Source organism: Corvus brachyrhynchos, unplaced genomic scaffold, assembly GCF_000691975.1.
Source record: "Corvus brachyrhynchos isolate BGI_N302 unplaced genomic scaffold, ASM69197v1 scaffold3, whole genome shotgun sequence".
Taxonomy (NCBI): Eukaryota; Metazoa; Chordata; class Aves; order Passeriformes; family Corvidae; genus Corvus; species Corvus brachyrhynchos.
The window spans coordinates 6,562,149-6,572,787 of NW_008237619.1; the positions used below are offsets into that span (position 1 = coordinate 6,562,149).

The 10,639-nt window shown below is 39.5% G+C and overlaps 1 protein-coding gene across 1 annotated transcript; it reads left to right on the top strand.

Annotated features, from left to right (window-relative positions):
- Positions 1-6: 6 nt before the first annotated feature.
- Positions 7-9,612, top strand: METTL16 (methyltransferase like 16). The gene is made up of 9 exons (XM_008631729.2): positions 7-154; positions 240-439; positions 2,741-2,881; positions 3,894-4,009; positions 4,750-4,892; positions 6,141-6,210; positions 7,075-7,164; positions 8,051-8,224; positions 8,318-9,612. Exons 1-9 carry the CDS (start codon positions 27-29, stop codon positions 8,933-8,935), a joined length of 1,680 nt encoding a protein of 559 aa, XP_008629951.1. The 5' UTR covers positions 7-26; the 3' UTR covers positions 8,936-9,612.
- Positions 9,613-10,639: the final 1,027 nt, after the last annotated feature.

Below are 10,639 nucleotides of genomic sequence, written 5' to 3' on the forward strand. Positions count from 1 at the left end.
CACATCCCGGCCCGGCCCGGCCCGACATGGCCCTCAACAAGTCCATGCACGCCCGCAACCGCTACAAGGACAAGCCGCCCGACTTCGCCTACCTGGCCGGCAAGTACCCCGAGTTCCAGCAGCACGTGCAGACCACCCTGGCGGGCAGGGTGAGGTCCGGCCGGGGCGGGAGGGGGCGGGTGGGTGCCCCTGTGTGTCCGCCCCCCGGCGCCCATGAAAGCTCTGCGTGTGCCTTTCAGCCTGAATTTCAAGGATCCGGAGGCCGTGAGGGCTCTGACATGCACCCTCTTGAAAGAGGATTTCGGGCTGAAGATCGACATCCCCGTGGAAAGGCTCATTCCTACCGTCCCCTTGAGGCTCAACTACATCCACTGGGTGGAGGATCTCATCGGCCACCAGGATGCTGAGAAGCAAACCCTGAGGCGAGGCATTGACATAGGTACGCGACACAGCTAAATATTTAATTCCTTATTTACCGTCAGCGGCAGTAGCAGATACAATTTGTTGCGCATCCACAGAAAAACGTCAAGTTTGAGAAACAAAGAGATCTGATCTATGCTCGCGGTGGTGAAAGGCAGTCTGAGCTCCACCGGTGTTCATTTGCCTCCTGGGTGGGCAGGATTTCTCCGCACAAACGCAAGAGCAGTCATGGGAGGCAATTATTTGGCTTTTCAGGGCCTTGAACCCCCTTGAGTGCAGCTTTCTGTGGTATACAAAAATTTTGCTTCTAAAAATGCAGGCAAAAATGTGATTCTAAAATAATTAAAAAGTGTTTCTTCTCAGTGTTCTAACTAGCAAATTATGTTTCGTTGCTAATTTGTTAATTTGGCTTTTGGATGTCTGCACCAGAGGGTTTGTGTGTTGCATAGCAATATTTTTTAGTGTTCCACTTAATAACTTTTATAGATCTATTTGGCAGGCGAATGACCTGTCCTTTCTAAACTTCGATTTTTATTTTAATTTATTTCAATGTAGTTATATTCGCAAGCTGAATTTTAAAAGAGGCTTAATTAGAAACCAGGGCAAATGCTAGCTAAGCTGTGTTTTGGTTGTAGATGGTCAAAGATTTCTTGTTTATTATTGGAAACAAAATGTCTTTTAAGCTGTACGAAGCATCAGCAGATGGATGATATGGTCCAGTATAGTTGTTCACTTTCAGTCTGGATTATTTGGTAATATCAGGACAGTATCTAGATTAGACAGCAGATAAATGTAAACAGTCAGCAGAGATGTGAATTTGTAAGATGTACGCTGATGGCCATAATTTGGTTTTCATTAGAAATAAAAAAAAAAAGGCAAGCTCTGTAAGAGCTTCCACACACAAATAATAAAATTGGCATTTGGATTCAGAAACTTTGGTTATTCTTTATGAATTATTTAAAAGGCACCAGTGATAGTACATTTGAGTTTAGTTCACATCTTTTATTTTGTCAATAAAATCTTTTGCAGTTTCAAAGTCTTGATTTCAAAGACTGTTCTGTGCTGAAGAATGAAATTTAGAGAAGCTGGAATTTTCTTTCTAACTTGTTTTAATGCTTGATATTAAAACTTTAAAGTTACTGACTTCCTCAAAGCTGGGGTTCAGGAATCTTTCTGTGCCAGATTTTACGTTTCTGTTTATTTGGTATTTGCTGTCATTACTTTTTGTAGTGAAATTTGTTGTTCTGAAATTTACTGACTTGCATTTTTAGCTGGAGTTATGCTGGATACCAAGTTTGTATCATCACATGGTGTGTCCACAGCTGCTTTCCTCTATAACTTTTAAATTTCTTAGCCATCTTCTACGCCTTTTATATTAGTTTTCATTTTTGAAAATTATTTCTGTGAACTTTGTCACGGTAGGTGGCTGGGTAGAAGAGACAGATCCTTTATGTCCTCCACATACTGCAGAATCTTCAGTTTGAGTTTGCATGGGCTTTGATATTCCAGCTTTGGAAAAGCAGTAAGCTATCCAAGGGGGACTTGACAGAAGTGCTGGAAATAACCCCTTGCTGTTGTGTACTGACAGATGAAGTTATTGATGTTTCAGTAAATCAGTATAACAGGTTCTTGACATGTCTAAACTCAAGTTTTGTGGTGGTGGGATATCTTTCCCTTTTCTTGTATCCATTCCCTTTAAGCCTAAATTTGATTGTCATTGATAATTTGATCACCTAGATATGCCATGATTATCTTCTGCTGGCATCTCTCTCTCTTTTAGCAAGTTTTCATCTATCTGTCTACCTTTTTTGGTATCTTAATTGACACTTAGGTTTCTTTTATAGTTTTGGACATTAGACAAAGACAGTCTGGTAGAACAGAATTTTTTTGTGGTTGTTGTATGCATCAAAGTAAATTATTTATGAGAGATGATAGAAAAATTCAGAAGAGAAATTTATTTGTGGTAGGGTTTTGTTATATTAAAGCCAGAATGTATTTGGCTTTCTCTATGTAAATTAACCACTGTCATATAGAAGAAAAATAGCTTAAACTAAAGTTGATAGTTTACTAGAAAAATTATTACAGATTATTAAATTCTTTAGCTTATTAAAAGTGCATATTTGACAATGCTGTTTTTCAAATTACAAAAATAAAGTTCACTAAAGAAGTGAGTAGTAGATGATCAGTAATTTTCTTGAAATTTCTTGATCGCTATCTTGAAGTTAGTTCTTTTTGGTGTAATAAGTACGCAGTTAACAGCCACAGTGTGTGTAACAACAGAGATTTATTTTGCCTTTTTTGTGGATTTTCACTTCTGCAGGGACAGGGGCTTCTTGTATATACCCATTACTTGGAGCAACTTTGAATGGCTGGTACTTCCTTGCAACAGAAGTGGATGACATGTGCTTCAATTATGCCAAGAAGAACGTGGAACAGAATAACTTGTCTGATCTTATAAAAGGTACAATGTAATAAGGTATTTAATAGCATACGAATGTTGTGACGTACTTCTGCCATGTTCAGTGGCATTTCAGAATGTACATTCCTTCCGAACAGGTGCTCAATTGTTTCTGACTGGTGCAGAATATTTGCTGAGGTCTGGGTATGCTTAAGCCAAACAGCCGCCTTGCCTAGCATGGGATGTGTGGATAAAGAAAAACTCGCCCTTATGAAAATCTGAAAGATCAGCTTCGCCCTGGGGTGTTTTTATCTCTGTATTCCTTGTCTGTTACTGAAGTATTTCTTAGTGTTTGTACTCTTTATGCTGGTAGGACACATGGAATGCTCCCCTTGGATAACTGCATGACACTTCCACAAAGGCGTACAGAGAGTTGTACAGAAAGTTCTTCGTCCTCACTTCTTGAGTGAAGTCCTGACACTGCCTGTGGTAGCAGTGCCAGTATGCCAGATGTGGTCTAGGAATGAGCTTGGAAAATTTTCTGTAGGAACTCAATGCAGTAAAATCCATTTATGAGCTCTGAAATGAAAACTTTTGGAAGCATCCTTTTGAACAACATGTCTTAGTCTGTTGTCCATGTCAGTCTTCAAGATCCAGAACTTGATGCGGAGAACAATGAGAGTTTTCTGTTACTGCTGCCACTGATTTTTAATGGTGTGGTGGTGTTGCCATATACTGGAAAAGGAGCTGACAAAGGAACAGGCCTCATGTGAAGCTTTAGTGCCTGTAGTTGAAAGGGCTTAAAGCACATGCGTGGTTGTATTGGAGAACGTGGCATAACTCAGGCAGTCCTTGTTGTTTAAAGAGATTCATGTGGTTCTGCTGCTGGGTATAAACATACAGGCTGTTTGTATGCTAATTCTTAACCTGAAATCTTTATATCCATGGTGATACTTGTTACATCTCTTTTGTAGAAGGCATTGTTTGGAGAGTACAGGTTTTATACAATGTATAATGTATATAGCATGTTAAATAAAATACGAAGTTCCTTACTCAAATTCACTTCTTCTAATAGTGGTTAAGGTACCACAGAAGACTCTTCTAATGGATGCACTGAAAGAAGAATCTGAGATCATTTATGATTTCTGCATGTGCAACCCCCCCTTTTTTGCCAACCAGTTGGAAGCGAAGGTAACAAACTGGATGTTGTATGTACTTCAGTAGTCAGTGGGAAGGTAGCAACAATTTAACCTCTTGACGTGGGGAAGGTTGAGTGGAAAATCCCAAATCATTATGAAATAGCATTTAAGTCTTCTCCCTCTTCATCCCCTAGACCCTAAAGGAGTTTTGAAAACTTAACTGTTACCCTTCCTAAAGTGGACGATGAGCTGTAGCATTCTTTCACAAGTTCTTACTGTCCTAGAAAATTAGTTTGGAAGGTAGACAGCTAGTAAATCTGAAATCAGATGCCTGCTGCATAACAGTAGTACAGAGGAATTAGTTCCTGGAATTTTGCATAACTGTGTTTTTCATTTCCTTAGTGATGTAGACGGTATCATACAGGTCTTGCAACACCCACTGAATCTAGTCAGAAATGTATAATACAGGGCAGTAGAAAAAAGGTTTAAGATTTAATTAAACACTATACATTGTAATTGCACAGATGCACTTAGCATGTCTTACATGTATTGGAACCACATATTTCATATTAGCAGGATCCTAATGTGTGACAAGTAGGTTTGAGATTGTAGCGAATTCACTCTGATACGTTTGTTTTGAATGGATCTTTGTTATCCATGGTTCTGATGGGGGAAGGCTAAGTAGAGGTGGTGGTGCTTGCTACCCACTACGATTAAGATAGGAAGCAATGTACAAAGCAGCATAACATTTCATTAAATGTCCATGTCAAATGTTTTTGGGTTTTAATCCAGGGAGTTAATTCTCGAAATCCGCGGCGTCCTCCTCCCAGTTCTGTAAATACAGGAGGGATCACAGAAATCATGGCTGAGGGAGGAGAACTAGAATTTGTCAAAAGAATTATTCATGATAGTCTCCAACTTAAAAAGAGGTTACGGTAAGTGTTCTTTTCCAGTTAAAAAACCCCAAACTAACACCTTTTATCTTCATCTTTGGCAGAAGTCATGCAAAAATGGTATTTTTAGTATCGCTATGGTCCAGTGATAGCTGTTCAGTTTGTTTGATGATACTTACACATCAAATTGTTCCCGAGCAGCAATTAGAAGTTATTGCTGGAGTTATTTAAAGGCAGGAAACAAAAAAAGCCTATACAAGCGACACTTGTATCTTGCAGCAAATTAGCATATGTACCTGATAGAGACAGGTCAGGGTTCATTCTTAAGGGCTTTTGGGATGAAAGAGGTTTTATGACATAGCCTAAAAATTTCTCTTTTCCTGGCTGAATTTTGGTAACTTGCAGCTTTGCCTGCTAAGGGACACTGTTATACTGAATGCTGTCTTGGGTGAACATAAGCTGCAATAAAAAGCATAGTGAGACATTCTTTTGAACAACATAAACAGATGGCACATCTGCAGTTTTCTGATCAGCAGGCTTTTACTCCCCCAGTGTTGGACAAAACTGTCCTTTAATAACTGGGAGATCTTAAATTTTGTACTTCAATACGTTGTATTTATGATTAAACTTTTTTGGATCCAGTCATCAAAAAGTATGGAAGATGGGGTTGTAGAGCTCGAATAATAATTCAGATGAAAAATTTAATGTAAAGTAATGTTTGGAGATTCTGAAGATGTGGATCTGGGTGGAAGGATAGGCTTCACTAGAAGTAGGAAAATAGCTTGCTTTCTTTTTTTTTTTTTTGCCTGATTGTTTCCTCATGAAATATGTGTTATGTGATAGAAACCTGGATAAGATATGAATGAGCACAAATGTTAGTCAGTATGTCTGTTACTTGCCAATAGTTGGTTATTTCTTTTTATTCTGATTCATTCTCCAAAAAAAGTGGAGAAGTTGAAACAAATTCTTGTAAGGTGTAACATCTTCCCCATAACTGAAGTCACTCTTTGAAACAAGATTCCTGGTTGTTGGGGTGTTGTCTCAATAATACTCCTAATGTATTTCCTAAAAGCTCAAAAAGATTTCCCTGTCCAGTCTGTCTTTGGACCTTCTGTTCTGAATTTTGCTGTACTATGTCCTAGTCACTGTTTAAGTGTGATTTTTGTTGTTGTTTTGGTTTTAAATCTCCTATTGTTTTTGCAGCTTTCTGATCCAAGTAGTTCTTACTGACAGCTGTCATTTTCAGTTGATCTCTACTTGTAAAACGCTTTTTTAATGTGTGCTTTGCAGGTGGTACAGTTGCATGTTGGGGAAGAAATGCAGTTTAGCACCACTGAAGGAAGAACTTCGAATCCAGGGGGTGAGTTTGCATAGAGTCCATATATATCTTGCCTGTGTTCTATACAGTATATAGTATGCTTCAATGCATGTGGGTAGTTATTGTTGAATTGTTTTACTGAGTTTTTATTACAAAAAGGGACTGCAGTTCCTTGTTAGGGAAACAATTGAAGTTTAACTATTGAATATTCAAACCTGACCAGGAGGTAGCAATTATCGTCTCCAAATTTTTGTCTTTAACACATGTTGGAGCATGTCTTCGTAATAAAAGATTCAGAGTTTCTGCTTTAAAGTAGCCTTAACAAGGTTGTAGTAAAAAAAAAAAGAACAAGAACAACAAAAAAATCTAGCTTTCTTTCCTCTTAGCTCACATGAGATCTAGCAATTTGGTTGATAAAAGAAACAGTAACATGATTTAAGTGGCAGTGTTATTGTTCTGTTTGTGTTGAATTCTGGCATCAAGTAAAATGGAACTTTGTGCTACTATTCGCATTAAAGAGGGCTGTGCAAAGGACTTTTTGGTGGCTTTCTGGAGGAAGCATACTCTTCACTAATTCCCATACAAAGAAAATAATTGTGAGTTCTGGCCTTGTGTATAGTGGAAGGAAAGAGAATGCGTGGTGAAATAAATTTCCAGAAAGATGAATTGCCAAAAGCAGATGCTGAGCTAGACACAAAATTTCAAGTATCTGATTTCCTTTGTCCTTGAGCTGTCGGTACGTCTGTCTTAGTAAAGCGAGTGGAGTGAGAGAGGGCCCTGACACCTCTGAGGCATGTCAGAAAGAATCTCCATTTGTGTCATGAGAAAATATGCTTTGTTTGAAAATGTGTGCAGTAAAACAATATTGTTTATTAATCTGAAATAATGTATTGCTTCTGTGCATAGGTTCCTAAAGTCACTCATACTGAATTCTGTCAGGGACGCACCATGAGATGGGCACTGGCATGGAGTTTCTATGATGATGTACAAGTACCTGTAAGTAGCTTAATTCTGGTTTGCTTGTGATTTTCTGTGCCTCTTACTTGAGGAAGGGGCTAATGAGCTATAACTGCTGTGATACAAACTGTTCTTCTTCAGACTGGAATATTGGATGTGCTGGGCTGTATGGACAGCGGAATTTCTTAGATGGCTGCCAGTCTGTTAGCAGTTGTGAGATGTGATTCATGAGTGACCCTTGCTGAGGGTGGAAAAAGGAAGCCATTGTAGGAACTTCCTGTGGGTTTCAGTGAAAATAAGGATCATTTGTAACATACCTCAAATAGCAGTTTAGTAGTAATAAAAATACGCTAAGTTGGGGCTGGATTTGAATTTAAACTTCTCTCTGAGAACTCAGTTTTAATTTAACATGTGGATTCTGTTACCAAATAGGTATGACCACGTCTAACTCAGACTTGCCTACATCAATGTAAGTGGAGCTTGTTCACCTTAAATGTGAGCCAGTTACTTTTTTGGATCTGGATGTTTGTATATTTGAATATAGGTATAGACAATAACCAGTCTTAAGGAAGATGCGAGGAAACCTTCAGTGCACTTGGATCAAAATGTGGATATTGGCAGGGGGGCTCTTTCTCAGCTCATGGAGAGCTAATAGTTTGAAGGAACCAATGAAGCTTTTTGCCTGATACCTGAAGATAAACTCCCTCTGTCCATCAGGCTAGCATAAAGTGCATGATCCTTTTAGCTGGTTTGAGTCTAAAACTCCTGGGGGTGAAATGAAACACGGGCCATGTGAATGACTGCCTAGTGGTGTACATTACACTCTTAATCCTCGTGTTTTATGGAATCACAGTCTTCTGAGTACACAAGTCACCCCACTAATACTGCATAGTCTTGTAATTGTTTTCTTTCTTTCTTCTTCTAGTCACCTCCCTCTAAAAGAAGAAAATTAGAGAAACCACGAAAACCAATTACATTCATGGTTTTGGCTTCTACAGTCAAAGAGTTATCCACCAAAGCTGCAGCTATGGGCTGGGATGCTGTAGATGCTATTGCTGTGGTTAGAGCCTGGGTAGAGAAGATTCTCACTGATCTGAAGGTACGGTATAAAGTGTTAGATGTTAAAACAATGTCCTAATTGAAAGCATAACTGTGAGAGGATTGTATGAAATTCTGCTGTTTTCTGCAATAGGTTCAGCATAAACGTGTTCCCTGTGGAAAAGATGAAATTAGCCTCTTTGTGACTGCCATTGAAAACTCCTGGATTCATTTGAGGAGAAAGAAAAGAGAGAGAATAAGGCAATTACGAGAACTTCCTCGAGCTTCTGAAGATATTCTGCAAGCAATGGAGGAGGAAAAGAACAGCCAGAAGAGTGTGAGCAACAACTCGGACTGTGAAAACCCCAAGACTGATGACTCTGAAATGGGGTTTATGGCACCTGATGAGGATGTGCAGATGATGGCAGGAGATGAGCTACCAGAGGAATCTGCTGCCAAAGAACAACACAGTGATCCTGTGAAGGAACAGGAGATGGAAGCAAAGCAGGGAGAAACATCGCTTGGCAAAGGCTCTGGTGATGCAAAGGAGGAACCTTGCCCTTCAGAGGAAGCTAGCAATCTGACAGTGGAAAAAGAGCAAAGCCCTAAAGAAACTAGTGGGGGTTTTCTCTTCAAGTGTTTAATGAATGTGAAGAAAGAAGGAAATGATGTAGTAGTAGAAATGCACTGGGTTGAAGGACAGAACAGAGACTTGATGAACCAGCTGTGCACATACTTACGGAACCAAATTCTTCGACTGGTTGCTAGTTAGCTCTTTTTCCTACTTTGGTAAAGTAGGTCTGTCCTCAAATTTTGTAAACTATTTTTAATGAATTAAAAATTTCAGACAGCAAAACCTGGTTTTTCCCCCTTAAAAAAAGAGTAGAATGAAGATAGATGTCTCCTTTAATATTTTAAATAGCTTTTTCAAAGATGTGAGAAGGACATGAAATGATGAGGAAGTAATAGATTTCATACTGCAGTTGTAAAACTACATGTTGAAGTGAAACATGTCTACGCTGTGAGCATTTTAAATATCAGCAGTGCTTATTCTGGTCTTTTTCTGGCATAATAGAATTATATATTGTTACTAAGTAGAAATATTTCCTGAGTTATTTTCTTCAATATTTTTTTCAGTACTAGTACAGGAAACGGTTAGTGTGCAGTGGGAATTGTTTTCTGCAGCAGGGAGTCTGTAGCAGAGTATGCCTCTCTTCCTTTTAATGTATCTAACTTTTGGTCGACAGAGTAGCAGAATGGATACATTCTCTAAGTATCAATTCATTAAAATAATCACTTTAGGAAAAATGTGTGTGTTGTATTTGTCTAGTGCTTGGGCTTTGAAACACAGAAGGGCCTACTGTTAGCATCTGGTTTTGTAAACGTGAACAATGAAAGAAGCTTTTTAAGCTGCTTGATTTAAAGAGGATTAAAATATGTTGACTCCTCCATTAGACCATCCCTTGCACTTGCTCAGATATAATTGTCTGAAATGACAGCAGTGTTCTTAAACAATTTTGCTTCCATTTAATCTTAAGAGATTGCTTTAATGACAGCAATGAGAGTACATGCTCTTCTGCAGGACACAGATGAGTACAGAAGCATTAGGTTTTTCCAAAGGAGGACATCTGGAATGAAGACAGTTGCTTCCACTCCCCTAGTCCTATTTATCACTGGCTGTTTTCCAAGTGTTTCTGGGCCTATGACCTGTTCCTGTGAGAAGAGAGGGACATGGGTCTTGGATGCCTCAGAGAGAGTATTTGAGCTTATGAGCACTGGTCCTGCTTCCTGTGAAGTCAGCCTCCTGAGCTGTGATCCGTTTCTCTGAAGAGAGATAGAGAACATGGAGAGCTTTTCTGAGAGAGTGGTGTAAGTGTGTGCATTACCCAAAATAAAGCAGTGGTGGCCAGAAGGAAATAACTGTGTATATTCATGCTCCTGGAACTGCTTTCAGTGTTCACCCTTTGCTGACCTTATTTTTGGAAAGATCAGTATGTTTTCTTCAGTTGAAATTAAAAACAACTTAGAAAAGCCTTATTTTTTTTTGATATAACGCTTCTTAGCACTTCTGTGGGTGATGGACAAAGACATGCATTTTTTGCGTACTGCAAAATTTTCATAGAACGCCTGATAGTCATGTTCCTGAGGAGAGGTTAAACCAGTCCTACTCTTTTAGAATCTGTAACAGCTGTTTTGGCGTCAGAGCCATTAGAACCAGCAAACGAGGCTGTTTGTCCTTTGTGCCCTCCCCTGTTTATTGCTTCAGCTCTGCACGGTAAGCCTTGTTTTGTTGAAGCAGACCCCGTTACCTTCATTAATTATCTCAGCCTTTCACCGGTACAACGCGAGAACCGCACGCGTACCGCACGCTCGGAGCGCTGCGTAAGCACTGACCGGTGTTTTTACAAAGACAACCCGTACTCCGCAGTGGCCGCGACCTTCGGGCGGGCCGGCTTGCCCGGTTCCCGGCCGTTCC